This window comes from Rutidosis leptorrhynchoides, chromosome 2, assembly GCF_046630445.1.
Source record: "Rutidosis leptorrhynchoides isolate AG116_Rl617_1_P2 chromosome 2, CSIRO_AGI_Rlap_v1, whole genome shotgun sequence".
NCBI lineage: Eukaryota > Viridiplantae > Streptophyta > Magnoliopsida > Asterales > Asteraceae > Rutidosis > Rutidosis leptorrhynchoides.
In genome coordinates, this window is record NC_092334.1 from 401,100,706 (window position 1) to 401,120,201 (window position 19,496).

Here is a 19,496-nt window from a genome sequence, read left to right on the forward strand (position 1 = left end):
AAAAAAAAAAAACCTACCTTAGAGTGTTCTGCGTAGCACAAGACGTATAAAGTAAAGCTGCACTAAAGGAGCAATAACATATATATCCACATACAGATAAAATCACATCATAGCAAACCAGTCTATAAAAATAAACCTACAAACATACATAAAACCGTATCTACCCAAAACATACAAACGTACATTCATAGAAACCCACCTACACGCAAACATACGAGAAAACCTACATACGCATACGTAGACAGAAAACCTACATACATACGAATATACATACATCCATACAAAGCAGTGGACATATGGTGGAGCAACCGAAAATATGACAGAGTGGTGAACAAAGCAGCAGCAACTGTAGCGGCGGCCGGCGGCAACCATACGGCAGCAACCATAGTGTATCGTTTCTACTTTAGATGGTTCTAGAGGTTTACATTTTTTGGTTCTTTTTTAGTTTTAACTGCACTTTAGCTTCCTAAAATCATTTGTTATGAGTTTCAGGGGATGTCAAGATATTCATCTTCATAGGATGTTCAGGTCTCCATATGTGGAATACCATTCAACTTGAACAGAGTAAAACACTTCACCTTTGATAATAGTCAAATTGTACATGTTCATTTCATTTTGACTTTTGAGGTCAACAAATGTCATTTTGTAAAAAGTAACAGTACTATGATCTATTTAATACCAACAAAAGCAGAGTAGTACCTTTATTATTTATCATACATAATCCTCTAAATTATTCAAAAAGCATTGAAGGATTAACATAAGTGATACAGTAATTCTTAGTAATTAGCACTTTGTATTTTGTTTGACCTTAATTAGTCAAACTGTACATTATTAGTGAGCTCTTGAGTTATTCAACTGCAGGATCTGCTGGCTGCAAGGTCATCAAAAATTTGTAAGCTGATTAAAGAAAACCATGATCAAGATCTTTCTCATCTGCTTTGTGATATCCCTACTACCCCTGAACTATTTGAGTTCATTGCAAGATTCTGCTATGGTTTCAATGTCACCTTCACGCCAGAAAACGTCATTCCCATCTCTTGTTTGGCTTGCTATTTGGGTATGACTGATACCCACAGCCCCCAAAATCTCTTGAATCGCGCTTTATCTTTCTTTGACCATGAAGTAATCACTGGCTGGAACGAATCTTTAAGATCACTGAATGCAATAGAGAATGAAATCGTTGTTCAACAATCAGCAAAACATGGTCTAATTGATAATTGTATAGATTCAATTGTTAATAAAGCTCTTTATAATTCACGTTTACTTGGTGAACCAATCAAAATTCATGTTCTCGATGATGAGGAGGAGGAAGAAGATGATGAGGGGCATAATGGGAATGTTTACAAAAATGCTAAAAGGCAATCCATTGCTCTTAATTGGAAGTCAAAAGATATATGTTTGACCACACTTCATATTCAATTCTATGAGCCCATAATTCGCAAGATGACTCAATGTAAAAAGGGTTCGAATTGCATTGCATCGAATCTTTATTTGTATGCTAAAAGATGGGTGTACCTTGAGCCAAAAGAAACTGATGATGAATCATCTTCTTCTTCCAAATGTGTATCTTCAAACTTGAGAAGACTTGCCATTGAAGCAATCGAAAGACTTTTACCTCACGATCATGGTGTTCTTCCTTGTGCAATACTTTCCGAAATGCTACGTTACGCAACACTTTTAGAAGCTAGTGCTGAATGTATAGAAGGGTTCGAGGTGAGAATTGGGAGACAATTGTATTTAGCATCAGTTGACGATTTGCTAATTCTATTTCAAGGGTATTCGAAAATAGAAAAGTATGACACCGAGTGTGTTAGAAGAATCTTGAAGCATTTTTACAATAATTTCACAGGGCAAAATCAATCAGGACTCGATATTGAGGCTGAACTTGTTGAGGATTTTTTAGGTGACGTGGCAGACGATGTTGATTTGAAAAAGGACTCGTTCATATCACTTGCTGAAATGTCAACTGTGGCATCCGAAGGAACAGAAAGAACCTCAGATGGGATATATCGTGCGTTAGATATCTACTTAAATAAGCACAGATATTTAACAGAATCTGAACGGGAAGAAGTATGTGCGGTTTTGGATTGCAATAAGATGTCACCCGAGGCCTGTGAGCACGCAGCAAAAAACCAACGGCTGCCGGTGCGCGTGGCTGTTCAGGTGTTGTTTGCAGGTCAGTTGCATCTGCGGGAGACGATCACAAAGGAAGTGGCAGGGTCCGAGGACGGGTCAAAAAAGTCAAAGTCAACAGAGGTCAAAGAGGAAGAGATATTGGCAGAATTGGAGAAACTCAATTGTAAAGTAATGGGGTTGGACTTTGGAGATAGAAAAACTTGTGATGTGGAGTGCTATTAGTTGTTGTTGCTTGAATACGAAGGAGAACAGGAACGTTTTGGAAGTAAACGAAAAGGAAGATTGGGTACTTATTAAGCCTGAAAAAGTAAAGCTTGCATGTCAAGTAAGTTCGTCCAATGTAGTAGACGAAGAGGAATATGAGTTAGTTTTTGTTAGTTAAGTTGTTGAAAGCAGTTTTGATGTTTGACAATTTAGTAATCGGTGAACCTTGCTTTTATTTTGCAGTGATCTTTCTTATTTGGGTTTGTTCCTGTTTTACTTTATAAGTTTTTTTTTTTTTTTTTTTTTTGAAGTTTGATCTGTTTAGATTTAGCTTCCAGTTTGTTTAATGTCAACACCTAATTTATGTGAAGTAGAGGTACCAGTTTTGATTGTGCTCGTATTTACATATGAAGATGGAGATTTGTAAATCTGGGTTGGACTAGATTTAGCTTCAAGTGACAAAACTAATACGGAGTAACTTATTTACATGATAACTTAATTCTAATGTGATGTCAATTAGTCCTTTTACCTTTTAATTATTTGAATAATCTGATTTTTTTTAATGATCAAAAAATTGATTATAGTTGGTTTATACTGATAATAATGATCAAATATACAACACAATTGGCTTGATTATCTGATTTTAGTCAAGACACAATGTTTTTTTTTTTTTAATTGCAAACTTTGCTTCTCAAAAAAAAAATTGCAAACTTTAAAATATTTATACATACAAAAGAGGAAGAAAAAAACAGCTTTTTTCAACATTAAAAGTCTCATATATGCTCTGTAGCATAAATATGCAAATCAATACTATGTTTGTCGACAAACTTTTTGAAGTTTTGACTTTTAGCTTTTATGAAAAAAATTCTATTTAATAAAAAACCTCCATTTAGTTAGAGGAGCTTAAAACTTTTAAACAGAGAGAAACAACTAAAAGCTACTAGAAGTAGCGTTTAACTTTTAGCTTCTAACTTTTTGTCATTTTACTTTTCATTTAATAGATTCAACTACTCTGCTAAACACTACGTAAAATATATTTAAAAAACTAAAAGAGGTACCAGTTAGTTTTGCCAAGCATGAATATGAAGAACCTGCTGAACTTTCAATGCACAGGGTAAATATCATAGTAACATGATTATTGTAGATCATTGTTACCCTAAATGTGATTAAAAATAACAAAAACATAACTCATAATATCTGACACTATATGAACTCCCATCAAAGTAAAGCTATAAAATTTCAAGAAAATCAAGAAATGATACGAAATTAGCAAAACCATCTGCTATTGCAACATTTGATAAATGATGTTAAAACTTTACTTGAATACCCATCCCACCTTTACCTAAAGAAGCTTTCACTTATAGACGTTTCGATGGGCAGCGATAACCAGTGTGGTGAGTACCAGCACCAAATCCTTCGGTGTATGCCGTATCTTTGAACATAGTCTGAAACAGAACATCATACCACATTAGTCATGCACTTAATAAATTTAATAAAATAACACACCTATATACACTTGATCAAAAAAAAATTATGGTACTGTACTACTGTCAATTAGTTGAAGCAAAATATCATTAAACTGATGTATATACTTCTTGCTATGGGATAAAAATTCTTTCTTTTTTTTTGAACAAAAAAAAAAAAAAAAAAAAAACACTCACGGCTAGGCTTATAAACTCCAAGCTAAGATTTTTCTGCATCTTGCTCGATACTACAGCACCAAGCTGTTCTCCGTGTTGCTTAATGGTTTCCTCATTAATCTGTGCATGATTCAGATCTCAAGCTTAATGAGAAAGTTAAGATCAAGTAGTAGTAGTAATGGTAATGGGGGTAGTAGAACACACAACTTACCTCTGAAAGAACAAAGGCTGATGCTTTCTTTAATATTTCTTCAACAAACTTTTCAGGATCAGCAAAAAAGAGTGAAGAGTGTGCAGTACTCGTTGATTTATCCTTTGGTGTACCACTGGAAACCTTTGATGCTTTGACTACATTAACGAGAAAAAAATGCAGGTTAACTAACTCCAAACTTCATAGTACTGACATTCATAATATAATAGATGCAAACCTTAACAATATATAACCACTAAAAAGGTGAGAACTGCGAGAACTATTTAATTTAATAGTTTTTATGCGTTTAAATGCAACAAATTACATGCAAATGTTAATTAATGCACATATCATTAACAAACATATGTTCATTAGCTCAAATTACATGTTAAATTGTTAATTATATGAAACTGTTCACATGTTCTGAAACAAATATGCACATGTGAACGAGAAACTATATATTTAATTATATAGGTAAAATATAAGTGTTTTTCAACTATTTTATGTTCATTCATACTCTTCATCAAGGTTTATGTGTGATTCAATCTAGTTACATGTGAAAATCTTTATAAATCAAAAGTTCTCGCAGTTCTCGCTTTTTTATGGTTCTCGTTTGAACTTTTGGCTATATATATATATATATATATATATATATATATATATATATATATATATATATATATATATATATAAATTGAGTAGCCCATATAAACTCCCGGCTGAGTATTCCCTGTCTAACAAATTTTATAACCTTGACCAATATCATATGTTTATCTTATAATGACTTTCTTCATTTCCAAGCCAAGAATAGGTTTGCAAACACGTTCAGCTTTTATCAAGCAATTTAAAGTTAGGTCGAGCTCAAGCTCGACTGAATCAAGCTTGTATCGAGTTTGACCTTAAAGCACCTAGCTCGATATCACATATGAAGAGCTGAGCTTGAGCATATATAAGCTAGGATGGACCAAGTATTGAACCCTAACAAGAATATGTGTGTGCCTGAGTGTGTAAACTATGTATGATTTGGAGATTTCATATAATGTTACTGTTATAATTTATAATTTTTAGACTTTCATAAAAGGTTCGAATTATGGTCATGTGTTCTTCTCATTCTTAAATCTTAAATAACATTAAAATACATTTGTCATTCAAATAAATTTTTACATACTTCCAAAATAAGTATGACCAAAATACTTTTGTTACATATAATCAATAATTTGACCCGGCACGAGCTTAGCATGCACGCATGTAGTAGTGAAGCCGAGTTCGAGTCCAGAATCAAAAAAAAAAAAAAAAAAAAAGAGGAAGAAGAAAGGGACTTGTATACGCAGCAAAAGCAGAAACCTTTAAAAGCAATTATACCTGAAACAGGAACTGCCTTGCTGTTTACACCCCCATCAATTTGCAAAGAAGCTGTTTTCTCCAAAACGTCTTTTATGTTCGGGGGGGTGTCAGATGGAACTAAAGCAGCTAAATCCGGAGGTTGATCCTTCCCGACAGGAGGATTAGCCTAGATAAAACAAATATCTAAAATCATAAACGAGAAAAAACAACAACAACAACAACAAAACCCAATACCACATAAGTGGTGTATGGGGAGGTGAGATGTAGACAATCCTTCCCCTATCCGAGAATAAAGACAAGTCATTTCTTCACCCAGAGTGAAACACACTCAAAAGTAGAGAAAGTCATCCCTCTCTCTATTCGACGGATAAAGAGATTGCTTCCGAGAGGACCTCCGGCCTTTAAGTAGGAAAAAAAGAAATAAAAATAATAAAATAAAAATAATTAGACGCCATGAAAATGGTAGAATCAAATTTCCATGGGTTTTAACTCCTGCCTGGAATTTAATTTAGGCTCTAAAAGTCAGTCAAGTCGTCAATAAATCGACGATTGTTCCTGCCTGGAATTTAATTTAGGCTCTAAACGAGAAAAAACAATTATATATTTATATGTTATTATGATAACAAACAATCTTTATTACCTCCAGATCAACATATGACACCATTCTCCCTGACTTTAGAAACATTTCAAGATCCTGTATGCGAAGGGCTGGAACCAGAAACATATATAACCCATGTCATACAACGTGAGTGTAATGTATCCAAAGAACCCTCGACACTAGTATATTTTTATCACTGTTGTAAAAGTCGTCTGACGCGTCGATTTGGGGTTAATCCTTCCCGTTTCGTCCAAAAACACCTAAAAAGTCGGTCAACGCTAAAAAGGGTCAAAGTCAAAGTTGGTCAAAAGTTCAATTATTTTTAAAATTTAGATTTTGTGCCCTAAATCTATCCTTGAAATATTATTTATATTGATTGATGTGTAATATATATACATATATATACATGTGTATACACACACAACAACAACATATACGTGTGTGCATGTAATTTAGTTATTACTAAAAGTCAACATTGGTCAACGCCCGACTGGTCCCCAACTTGACCAACTCGTCCCTCCATGGTCCCGACTGACTCGTCCCCGACTAGCTACTTTTACAACCTTGATTTTTATAGAATATATTTACGCTTACATATCGTCATATCATTGGAGAGTGGGTGGAAGAAGCAGCACTCATGAGTTTTAAACCCCTGATCTAATAACAATGAAACATTCCTTCACAAACAAAATTAACACAATTACAACATAATGTGTGAGGATTAGCAACAATAACAAAAACATATCAAAGTAAAAGAATAACCGAAAGCAATGAACATACCTCGCTGATTCATTAACGAGTGCAAATGGTGTAACACAACCTAAAGGCACCTGAGAAAACATCATACCATACAAATAACTGGTAATAAGTGATAACTATTAGACAAATAGTAAGTAACTAACGTAAGAAAAACAAGTGGACGGTCTTACAAAGTCAGTCATCAATAAAGATTGAAAAAAAACCGGAATCTAAAATAAAAATACGAACCTGAAGTATTTCAATAACTGCTTCTTCAGGTGCCATTCTCAACCCTCCTTTTCCGAGACCAAGCCTTATTGATAAAACTGCTCAGTTTCAAAGGCACGCTTAAACCAGGGGCGGAACTTAGTTATATCCGGAGGGGGTGCCCGCCCCCTCCGGATTTGAAAAAAAAAAAAATTTACACTAAAAAAATTTTTTTTTACTAACAAATAAGGTTTTTTTTAGTGTTTACCCTCCTAGCATTGAAACTTTTATTAAATTTTTACATTCGCCCCACCTGTGTCCGGGTTAAAGTTCCGCCACTGGCTTAAACGTTATTGATATCAAGAAAAATAAAACCGTATGACCATTCACGATCAACTAACATGGAATATTACAATTTAATAAAATAATACTCCTAGTGTCCCAAATTATTTGTCCACTAAGTTTGAAACACGCACAAAAAAAATGGTAACTGTGCTAACTTTTGTTTATAGAATTGACTTTACTGACCTCTTAGTATTACCCTATAACCGCTTTCCTAAGATAGTTTGGAAGGTAGTTATAATATATTATCAATTAAAATTTAAAAGTGGACAATAATCTAAGGACTAATATATGTAGTAAACTGGACAAATAATATGAGGCGGAAGGACTAATAGATTATCGTTCCTAATAGATCTACACCTAGACAACCACTACCTTTAAATTTTCAGTATTAATCGAAAATCTAGTATTTGATCGTCACTAAAAGCTGCACTACATTTATTCCATACGATCTATCGCAAGTTAGAAAAACCCCCAAACATATTGTCGTGACAGAGTAGCATTTTAGGGTTCTGAATCGTGATCAAACACTTAAAATAGCATATATACATTATTAATTAAGCACGACACACAGCATAAACGAGTATAAGAAAGCAAGCTAACATAGTACGGAGTAGTAGTAATCAGAAATATGAGGAAAACTAACCTTTTAAATCTACTTTAGTATCAGCCAAGGCAGAAACAATATAGAGCCTATGCTTTTTATCCTAAACAGATAAACAAAAACAAATCAGCGCATTAGATCGAACGCATGCATATAAAAAAAATATATAATCCAGAATCGTATAAAATCGATACCTTTAGGAATAAGTTTTTACTCAATCCGCCTTTAACATGTCCAACATACTTTGCCTAACAAAAATAACAGTATTATGAAACAAAGAGTGTAATAAATTATATTGAATTTCATAATTAATAATAGTTACCTGTGCTTCCACTGTCATAACTACTGGATGCTCATACTGTGAAAATTGTATGTTTTGAGCCTAAAAAATAAATACAATGTGTATGTAAATTAGTTGTAAGAACAAGCAAACAACACATAAGTAGAACTACTTTCAATGTCAAATTGTAGAGTAACTATATGCCTGTGAAGGTTGAAACCCTAATTTGTATGGTTTTATGTTTAATTTGTTGCCAGAATTGTAGATTTTGCAAGCAATTTGTTTAAGTCAGTCACTTCATTAATTATTAATTTATTAATTATTATCACATCATTATCATTATATATTAAGAATTGAAAAACGGAATAATGAACTGAGAAGATTATGCATTTTACTTGAAAGATAGAAGAAAGAATGAGACCTGTAAGCGCTCAAGAAGTTGCGATTTCGAAAACCCCATATCTGTGATTGAACGGAAGCCGCAATTTCAAGGATGAAGACTGAAATTAAGTTGAAAGTGTATGTTTATGTTGCACAGTATGTAAAGGTTATAACCCTAAAAAGTTATACTTGCGGAATATATAGTATCGTACGTAATTCGTATGTACGCTGTAATATAAAAAAAAAAAAAAAAAAAAAAAAAAAAAAAATATTTTGAAAAACCAAACTTTTATTAATATTAATAATTATAATTATTAATAATAATAATAATAAAAGTGGAGTAACCCGAAAAGGGTACGCTAACAAGGAACCCGAACATTACTAGCTAGCTATGGACATTTTACATTGAGACAAACCATTTACTTGAGTATATACTCTTTAAAATGCTATATAAACGAGACACGATTTGCTTGTTGTAGGAAAATACACGTACCACACTTTGAAACACACCATAATTAGAAAACACTTAGAGTTTTTAATTCAAGCCGGGTAAGGATACAAACCAACAGTGCCGAAAATACGGCTACAAAGCAAGTTGTTCCCACCCACTTAGTTCCATGGTTACGGGGACAAAGAGGGACGAGCAAAAAAACCTACAAAGTTAGCCGATTCCATCTTTGGTAATTGCATTGCGTATGCATGATTTCGGGTCGGTTAGCCATGGTAGCCATTCGAGATGAATTTTCTTTCCACGACAATTAATCCATTCGAAACATTTAGATTGTATATCCGATATAATCTTTGGAGAACTATTGGGGTTGTTTCCGAAAACGTGGTCGTTTCGGTTTTTCCAAATAAAGTAGCTCGAAACCCAAATTACCACTTGCCAAATTGAAATATCTATAGACGAAGAGAAAGATGGATTAAGGGCCTTTGCTAAGTCAGGGAGATTTTCGATCCGAAGATGGTCAATTTTCCACCATTTACGAACCTTTTTCCAAACTTCCGAGGCTATTTTGCACTTGAGAATCGTGTGATGTAAGGTCTCGATATCCTCGTCACAAACCGGGCATCTAGTTGAGTGAAGATCAATGCCCCTTTTGTCGAGCTCGGTACGGACATGTAGTTTGTTTTTAGTAGCGCACTAGATGAAAATACCTACTTTTTGGGGAATCAAAGGGTTAGTGCAGGTGGGTTCAGGAGTAATTCGTGAGAGTACAGCAAGTTCATCAAGGATGTTTGTAAGTGATTTTGAAGAGTATTTGCTATACTATTTCTTTTGGAAACCATTACAATTACAATCCTACCACAGTCGGCGACTCTTAGTAACAAGCCGATGAAGTCACATGACACCACTAGTTTTTAATTTTTAGAAAAAACTATTTTTTAAATTGTATAGGAGATCATTAAATTTAACTGCAGAATTCATATATTTTTCAAATTCATAGTTTTTCTTTTAAATTGTATAGAACACTATTAAATTTAACTAATCGGGCTCTATATATTTTTCAAAAATGTAATTTTTTGAATATAAACTACCACTAAAATAACATTCAAATATAATTAATACTGGAGAAAAAAAAATTCAGGACCCCATTGAGTTATAAACCTTGAATCACCCATTGTCTACCACTCCTCCAGAGAAACCACGGTGAATCCATACATGCATCACGTCTGGTAAAAGCCCTCGGGTGAGGATCGAGCAAAAGATGCCTGAGACCTCCAAGGCCCATGAAATGAACGGGTAATCTCAAAGGAAATATTTTGCAGTTTTCGGGGGTCAAACCTCTGAAGTCCCTTATGGAAAGTCAGAGCACCATGAATCACCAACACCTTAATGTTTATACTAAAACTCCGGTTCATTTTGTCATGATTTTTTCCTACAAAGGTTATATGCTCGATAAATTTATTAAAAAATTAAAGGATGATACACAAATGTTTAATAATGGTTACAAGACATACCAAGCAACCGACAACCAAGAACCAAACAAAACACCAACCACTAACAGTAGGACTATCTACTGAGAAAAAACATAAACAACCACCACCCTCAAAGGGAAAAAACATAAATCAAGAGATCTTCCATGGAGACTTCATTAGTCGTACTAAATACGAGTCTCTCCACTTGACCGCCATTATCTTGAGTCTGACCATAGAGAAGATCACATCATAAAGTTGATCAACTGAACGAACCTTATTCTTAAAACGTTGATTATTCCTTTCCTGACAGATGTAATAGACCGTTGCAACAAACACAAGCTTGACAATAATCACTCTTGCTATATGTATGTTGTTGAACGGAATAAGCAACTCCACCACATCCCTCCAGGCAACGGTCTGAATAGAAATTTGAATCAACTATTTTAACATTTTGCCATACTTAGAGAAGAATAACGACGCGTGAAAAAGAGATGATTCTGCGAATCCGGCTTCACCTTACAAAGCGGACATAAGAATTCCTCTTCACTACCATTCGCAACATTCCAAAGAGCAAGCTTGTCTTGATTTCTCAACTTTTCATCCACCAAAAGTCATAACTAACAAGCATGCCTCGAAATTCATTGAGAATGTCATACCACATAGAACCAATCAACTTGAGTAGCTCTCGGTTTAATGGTTTCCCACACTACTCCAACCGCAAAATTATGAATCCTGCCAGCCATATCATTACAGAAAATGACATAATTGTTATCTGTTAAGGAGGACTTCATTATTCTTTGAAGAGAAAAAAAACGAGTAGCAACGATGAGGGGCATGATTAACCATTATGTTAGGAAGAGAGGATCGCCTGGACGTTAGGAGACACAAATTTGAGAGAAAATAACTCTATTACTCACAAGAATAGATTACACGAGTATTTACAAAACTCAAAAAAAAAACTCTCAAACTCACACACAATATCTAGGTTGTGATTACACTTCTCTGAGTGATTTTGGGATGATTTACAATGAAAGTTTGCATCTCTATTTATAGCAAAAATTCTATGGCGGTGAATGGTGTGAACGAAGAAGGTTGGTGGAAGTTGGCGGCCGTCATCGTGTTCAAGTTTGCCACTTCCATACGCGTTGTCAACGTCGGCAGCTTTGAACATCTAGATGACGGCTGGAACAGAGCCATCTAAATGACGGCTGAAAACCACTGGAAACCATCAATTCTCCCCCTCCAGCCGAATCCACGAACATTCCAGTTATGTCTCTGCATAACTCCAACTTTTCTCGAGTCACCACCTTTGTTAACATATCCGCAGGATTCTCCTTTGTATGGATCTTCACTAGTCTCAACAGTTGTCGATTAATTACCTCGCGTATCCAATAATAGCAAATATCAATATGTTTTGTACGGGAATGGTACATGGAGTTCTTGCTCAAATCTAGAGCACTCTGACTGTCACAATATACCTTGTACTCCTTTTGCTTGATTCCAAATTCTTGGAGATAACGCTTTAACCACAACATTTCTTTTCCAGCTTCTGCGGCAGCAATATACTCTGCTTCAGTTGTGGATAATGCAACACACTTCTTTAGTCTTGACTGCCATGAAACGGCTCCCCCTGCAAAAGTGTAAATGAATCCTGAAGTAGATTTCCTACTATCAGGATCTCCGGCCATATCCGCATCTGTATAGCCTTCCAAGATTGGATCAGCTCCCCCGTAACAAAGACATAGATTCGTTGTACCCTTAAGATATTTGAGAATCCATTTTACCGCATTCCAATGCTCTTTTCCGGGGTTCGAGAGAAAACGACTCACTATTCCCACTGCGTGAGCAATATCGAGCCTTGTACACACCATTGCATACATTAAACTTCCAACTGCTGAAGAATATGGTACTGAAGACATCTCCCCGATCTCTTCCTTGGATGAGGGACAAGAACTCTTGCTTAACTTGAAATGGTTAGCTAATGGAATGCTAACAGGTTTGGCATTGTTCATATTGAAACGTGAAAGCACTCGTTCAATATACTTCTCCTGAGATAGCCATAACCTTTTATTCTTCCTGTCTCGGGTTATCTGTATTCCCAAAATCTGTTGAGCCTGTCCTAAGTCTTTCATGTCAAAAGACTTAGAGAGTTCCTTCTTCAGCTGGTTGATCTTCGTTGCGTCTTTCCCTACGATCAAAATATCGTCTACATATAGTAGAAGAGTAATGAAATTTCCTTCAGAAAACTTCTGAATGTAGACACACTCATCTGCTGCAGTTTTCTTGTACCCTTAACTCACCATGCACGAGTCAAACTTCTTGTACCACTGCCTAGGTGCCTGCTTTAAACCGTACAAACTTTTCTTCAGCTTGCATATGAGGATGTCTACTGAAACCTCAAAACCTTCCGGCTGCTCCATGTAAATGTCTTCATGTAAATTTCCATGAAAAAAAGTTGTCTTTACATCCATCTGTTCAAGCTCCAAGTTCATACTTGCGACCAAAGTATGACTCTAATTGAAGTCATCTTGACTACTGGTGAAAATATCTCGTCAAAATCAATCTCTTTCTTCTGTTGGAATCCTTTGACTACAAGCCGTGCTTTGTATTTCACCACTTTTCTACTACTATCCTTTTTCAGCTTGAACACCCATTTGTTTTTCAGTACCTTCTTCCCGCGTGAAAGTTCTACAATCTCATAAGTTTAATTTTTCTGCAGAGAATCCATCTCATCCTGCATTGCGAGCAACCATTTTTATTTATCCTTATGAGTTACTGCTTCATGAAAACTCTCTGGTTCTCCATCTTCAGTAAGTAGAAGGTACTCGGATTCCGGATATCTACTCGATGGAATCCGACCTCGTTCAGATCTACGAACTTTTGGAACATTCTGAGGAGATCCACCATCATCTTGACCTTGTGATGGTGCTGGAACGTCTGGCAAATGGGGTTGTTGTGACGACCCGAAAATTTCCGAACAAATTTAAACTTAATCTTTATATGTTTTCGACACGATAAGCAAAGTTTGTAATGTTGAGTCTCAATAATTTTTTAATGGTGTTCATGTATTCATTTAACCTTTGACTAATCCCGACGATTCACGAACATGTGTGTGTAGATAACATGTATATATATATATATATAATTTGATATGTATGAGTTGTTATATTATTATTATTAGTATTTATCAGTATTATTATTATTAAAAATTATCATTTTATTAACATCATTATTTTACTTTTATCTCTTATTATTATGAGTATTATTTGATGTTATTAATTATTTATATCAATAAGACTAGTATTATTTCTATTATTATGTATTAATGATATTATCATTTTTATTATTAATTGTATTTAGATTATTTTTTATATACTTATAATTATTAATTATTAAAAATAACTATATAAAATCATATGTAAGAATTGGAATCCAATAAAGTTACATACATAGCTATCAACTATATCTTATTGGTTCTCTATTTCATGGATTGTACAAATCAAGCTAGTAAGGAACCAAAAATCGTTAACAACCCCACCATCAATTATAATCACCCCACTTCACTATTACCTTTAGATTATTTATACATATACATATGAGTATTACATAACCCAGTAAATTATCACCTCTTCAAACACCTTTTATTTATAAACAAATGGCCAACACTTAATCGTTGAACTATCGTTGGACACCACACCAAGCACCATCACGAATACCACCATATCCATCACTACCATTCGTCAACCACCCTAAGACTACACCTGCTGTTCATCTTTTGCTGGAATCAAAACAATCACCACTTCTTTCTTGATTGTTTCTTCTTCGTGAACCTCAAAACCATCGAAATTGTACCACCTTCATTACTACCATTTTATCTCTACCTGTTCTAATTCAGTTCAATACGAAAGTTATGGTTTACAAAAGACTGCTACACACTACATCCCTGCAAACAATTGATTACAACATCAAACCGTCAAAAGTTATGGGAATACAATGAGAATTACGTTACCTGTTACCATCGAGACTCACTTGAACACTTCCACAATCAGTAATAAACATTACCACCACCAAATACCTTTCTTGCTCCCTGCATCAGTTGATCAAAACAAGCCTCAAATCATCGAACATATCTAACTGCTGCTGCTATTTAAGATTGATTTCTGTTTCAACCGTAGCAGTTAACACCTACTACTTTGTTTCAGTTTCTCTCAGGTTAATAATACAACACCTTTCGAACAATACCATTAACGTTATTTAATTATTTATTTTTCTGTTACCTTGGTTCTTTAGTTCCTGATTATTTCTGTGTCGCCAAGTGCTGCAGTTACAGCCTGTAAATCGCCACAAAACCACCACCAACTGATCGATGTCCGACTGCTACTGCTACACTACGAATTCTGTTTCTACTTCCTTTCCTTCGTTGTTACTACTACTGTAAGTACTATGGCTTTTACAGCTGCAACTGTACTTGTTTATCATATTTCCTGGCAAGATAACTAAATTTCACATTCATTTTACAATCACAACCACAATCTTGTTACCACTATTGAACACAACTAAATTTATTATTTTTTTCCGAAATTATTCAACCAAATCAAACAAATAGATTACACCATAATAAATCTGAATGAATTGTTTTTAAAAAAAACTTACAACGGACGATGATGATTGATAAAATATTCCATAATATAATTAGATAAGTAAATAAATAAAAAGAACACCAAATACCTATTTGATCCATTGCAGGCTCGAATTCATGATCGATTATTGATAAATTGACGAATTCTTGAATATTACACGCGGTGATACTTAATTCTTTCTTCCCAATTTAAACAGACATCCACCTAACACCAACTGATACTTCGATTATCTGCTGTTATTCGATGACGATGATAATTAAGATTGATGATGACGATTGAACGATGATGATGATAACCTGGTGTACATCAATGATTGTTTTCTTGATTTATTTATCTGTTGACGAATCAAAGATCCCTAAATCCATATTATCTTCTTCTTGCTTCTGCTATTCGGTCTGTTTGAGGGAGTCAACAGACGCGTGACTCTTTTATTTATTTTTTTTATTTTTTTTACTGAACGATAGCAACACACCTACCAATTTAATCGGGCCTCTTAAATAAATTCTTGGACTTCAAGTTGGGCTAACATGTTCTGTTGGGCTGTGTACCTAATACTTGGCTCATTGGATCATGATTTTTCTATAAGTATTATTAATACTTGATATAACTATTATTAATATTATTATTATTTACTAATTTTAATATTATTATTATTATTATTATTATTATTATTATTATTATTATTATCATTATTATTATTATTATTATTATTATTATTATTATCATTAGACACATAATAAGGAAAACGAAAGATTTGAAAGGTATATTATGAAAATAATTAAAAGTATCTCTTATTAATAGGTTATAATTATAAGATATATATAAAAAAAATTAATAATCATAATAAAAAAAATTAATTTTTGTTTTAAATACTAATTACACCTATATAAGTTTAAATATATTAATAAGCGCTTAACATACCTAATTAATTTCAATAATTTAAATATTAAAGATATAGGGTTTTTGCTAAAAACTTAATATGATACATTATGTTTAATTATGATTAAATCTAATTCAACCCTTACTAATATACTAATTTTTATAAATAATTAAACATATTAATATTAATTATTGATTAAAATATTTTTTTTGAATGATTTAAAATTGATAATATAAATCTATTGAATTACTAACAGAACATAAATTGTTAAAATACTAAAACGGATATGAAATTATAAATATACAAATATATATATATATATATATATATATATATATATATATATATATATATATATATATATATATATATATATATATATATATAGCAGTTGGAATATATATGGTACTAAAAAGAATATTATAATTAATTAAAAGTTATTTTATTACTATTACAAGTTCATTATATTATTTAATATATATATACTTGATATAGGTTCGTGAATCCAAGGACAAATATATATTTTAATATATATACAAATGATATAGGTTCGTGAATCCGAGGCCAACCCTGCATTGTTCAGTATAGTCATATGTATTTTTACTACAAAATACATTAGGTGAGTTTCATTTGCTCCCTTTTTAAATGCTTTTGCAATATATATTTTTGGGACTGAGAATACATGCGCTGCTTTTATAAATGTTTTACGAAATAGACACAAGTAATCGAAACTACATTCTATGGTTGGGTTATCTAATCGAATATGCCCTTTTTATTAAATCTGGTAATCTAAGAATTAGGGAACAGACACCCTAATTGACGCGAATCCTAAAGATAGATCTATCGGGTCCAACAAGCCCCATCCAAAGTACCGAATGCTTTAGTACTTCGAAATTTATATCATGTCCGAAGGAGGATCCTGGAATGATGGGGATATTCTTATATGCATATTGTGAATGTCGATTACCAGGTGTTCAATCCATATGAATGATATTTTGTCTCTATGCATGGGACGTATATTTATGAGAACTGAATATGGAAATCTTGTGGTCTATTAAAATGATGTTAATGGTTATTTATGTTAAACTAATGAACTCACCAACCTTTTGGTTGACACTTTAAAGCATGTTTATTCTCAGGTACGAAAGAAATCTTCCGCTATGCATTTGATCATTTTAAAGATATCATTTGGAGTTATTCATGACATATTTTAAAAGACGTTGCATTCGAGTCATTGAGTTCATCAAGATTATTATTAAGTCTATTATAGTTGGATATATTATGAAATGGTATGCGTGTCGTCAACTTTCGATGTAAAGCAAGTTTGTCTTAAAAAAAAAAAGAATGCAATGTTTGTAAAATGTATCATATAGAGGTCAAGTACCTCGCGATGTAATCAACTAATGGGAATCGTTTGTAATCGATAAGGACTTCGTCCTGATGGATTAGGAAGGGTCCTTTCAGTTGTGGCTCCCCTTGCTCAGCACCGTCATTTTCCTCATTATCTTATACTTCTGGCATTTCTTCTTGCACTGAAAATTCATTTCTCATGAATGATTCCGTTGTTGCCTCTGGCACCTGAGCAGCAACATTTGTCTTCTGAGATATTGTGGGCTTTTCAATATCTTCTATTGTCTGGCTTTCATGGAACACCACGTCCCTACTTCTGATCACCTTTTTCTCCTTTGGATCCCATAATCTGTATCCAAATTCTTCATCTCCATAGCCTATGAATATGCATGGAGTAGATTTTACATCCAACTTCTGCCTGAGCTCCTTGGATACATGTGCGTACGCCAAACATCCAAATACTCTTAAGTGAGAGTATGATGAATCCTTTCCAGACCAAAGTTTCTCCGGAACTTCAAAATTCAGTAATACTGATGGAGATCGGTTGATCAAATAACAAGCAGCTCTGACTGCTTCTCCCTAGAATGGCTTTGGCAGCTTAGCCATACTAAGCATGCTCCGAACACGTTCCATGATTGTTCGGTTCATTATTTCTGCTATACCATTATGTTGAGGGGTACGTGGGACCGTCTTCTCATGTCGGATGCCATATGATCTGCAATAGGCATTGAACTGCCTGGAAGAGTATTCACCGCCGTTGTCGGATCGAAGACACTTTAACTTCTTTCTTGTCTCACGTTCTACCGTGACATGGAACTATTTGAAGTAATCGAACACCTGGTCCTTCTTCCGTAAGAAATATACCCACACCTTTCGAGAAGTGTCATCGATAAACGTCAGAAAGTATCGATTGTCGCCAATTGATTCAATCTCTAAGGGACCGCAAACATCAGAGTGTACCAGACTGAGTAACTCTGATTTTCTCGTTGAAGATGAATTAAATGAGACTCTATGCTGCTTACCAAACAGACAACGATTTCAAGGATCTAGTGCAGCATCCTTGTCTACATTGATAAGCTTCTTCATTATTAGGGTAGACAACCCTTTCTCACTCATGTGACCGAGTCTCTGGTGTCATAAATTTTGTGAAGCCTCCTTTTCTGCAACATTAATGCTGTCTTTGCAGATCTTCACATGAGTCTTGTACAGTGTGCCACAAATGTGTCCTCGAGCGACTATCATAGCGTCTCTTGACAACTTCCATGTGCCTCTACTGAAATGACTATCATAGCCCTGTTTATTGAGATCTACCCCAGAAATTAGATTCAGCCGAAGATCTGGCACATGGCGGACATCGTTCAGAGTGATTGTGCTCCCGGAACTTGTCTTTATCTTGACATCACCAATTCCGACAATCTCAGCGAAACTGGAATTTCCCATCTTCACAGCTCCAAAGTCACCAGCTTTGTATGTTATGAAGTATTCTTTATATGGAGTCACGTGGTAGGAAGCTGCAGTATCTACCACCCATTCTATTTCTTCTCGTGAGACGTGAAGGCATGTCTCATCATGGGTTGAACAATAAGCTACATCACCAGAGATAGTCACTAATGTTTCTCCACCCTTATTCTTCGGCTGTGAACTGCTTTGGCCTTGTTCCTCTTTCAATCTATAGCAGTTCTTCTTCATATGTCCCTCTAATCCACAATGATGGCATTTATATGTTGGTTTTCTACCATCAGCTAACCTGCCCCTGCTCTTGCTTCTGCTTCTCCATTTATTTTTGCTACTCATTCGTTGTCTCCCCCGATTCTCTATGACAAAGGCATGGGTCTGATATGTGCCTGTAGTGACCCAAACTTTTCCATGTTTATATATTTATATATTAAATGAGATTGATATTTACATGATTAAATATTTCCAACATGATAAGCAATCAAACTTGTTGAGACTTGATTATTTGAAATGAGTTTCATATAGACAATTGACCACCCAAGTTGACTGGCGATTCACGAACGTTAAAAACTTGTAAAAACTACATG

General features: G+C 34.3%; 2 protein-coding genes across 2 annotated transcripts; one reads left to right on the forward strand and one right to left on the reverse strand.

Moving 5' to 3' along the window:
- Positions 1-407: 407 nt before the first annotated feature.
- LOC139889098 (BTB/POZ domain-containing protein At5g17580-like) lies at positions 408-2,687 on the forward strand. Its single transcript, XM_071872068.1, has 4 exons — positions 408-419; positions 862-2,304; positions 2,381-2,461; positions 2,652-2,687. The coding sequence occupies exons 1-4, from the start codon at positions 408-410 to the stop codon at positions 2,685-2,687; spliced, it is 1,572 nt and encodes a 523-aa protein (XP_071728169.1).
- Positions 2,688-3,439: 752 nt separating this feature from the next.
- Positions 3,440-8,749, reverse strand: LOC139892230 (uncharacterized). Its single transcript, XM_071875275.1, has 12 exons — positions 8,705-8,749; positions 8,326-8,385; positions 8,198-8,251; positions 8,046-8,106; positions 7,100-7,176; positions 6,893-6,942; positions 6,707-6,789; positions 6,155-6,222; positions 5,533-5,680; positions 4,192-4,328; positions 4,002-4,100; positions 3,440-3,785 (listed from the first exon to the last, which is right to left on the reverse strand). Exons 1-12 carry the CDS (start codon positions 8,741-8,743, stop codon positions 3,699-3,701), a joined length of 963 nt encoding a protein of 320 aa, XP_071731376.1. The 5' UTR covers positions 8,744-8,749; the 3' UTR covers positions 3,440-3,698.
- Positions 8,750-19,496: the final 10,747 nt, after the last annotated feature.

What these genes read in the sequence shown, in the direction of transcription:
- LOC139889098 (XM_071872068.1), top strand. An exon ending in TGGAGAAACTCAATTGTAAA is followed by an intron (nt 2,305 to 2,380) that starts GTAATGGGGTTG and finishes TTGAATACGAAG; the next exon opens with GAGAACAGGAACGTTTTGGA. An exon ending in AAGTAAAGCTTGCATGTCAA is followed by an intron (nt 2,462 to 2,651) that starts GTAAGTTCGTCC and finishes TTTTTTTTGAAG; the next exon opens with TTTGATCTGTTTAGATTTAG.
- LOC139892230 (XM_071875275.1), bottom strand. Translation starts at nt 8,743, where the DNA reads ATGGGGTTTTCGAAATCGCAACTTCTTGAGCGCTTACAG. An exon ending in CTCGTTAATGAATCAGCGAG is followed by an intron (nt 6,790 to 6,892) that starts GTATGTTCATTG and finishes TTGTTTGTGAAG; the next exon opens with GAATGTTTCATTGTTATTAG. An exon ending in CTCCAATGATATGACGATAT is followed by an intron (nt 6,223 to 6,706) that starts GTAAGCGTAAAT and finishes TTCTGGTTCCAG; the next exon opens with CCCTTCGCATACAGGATCTT.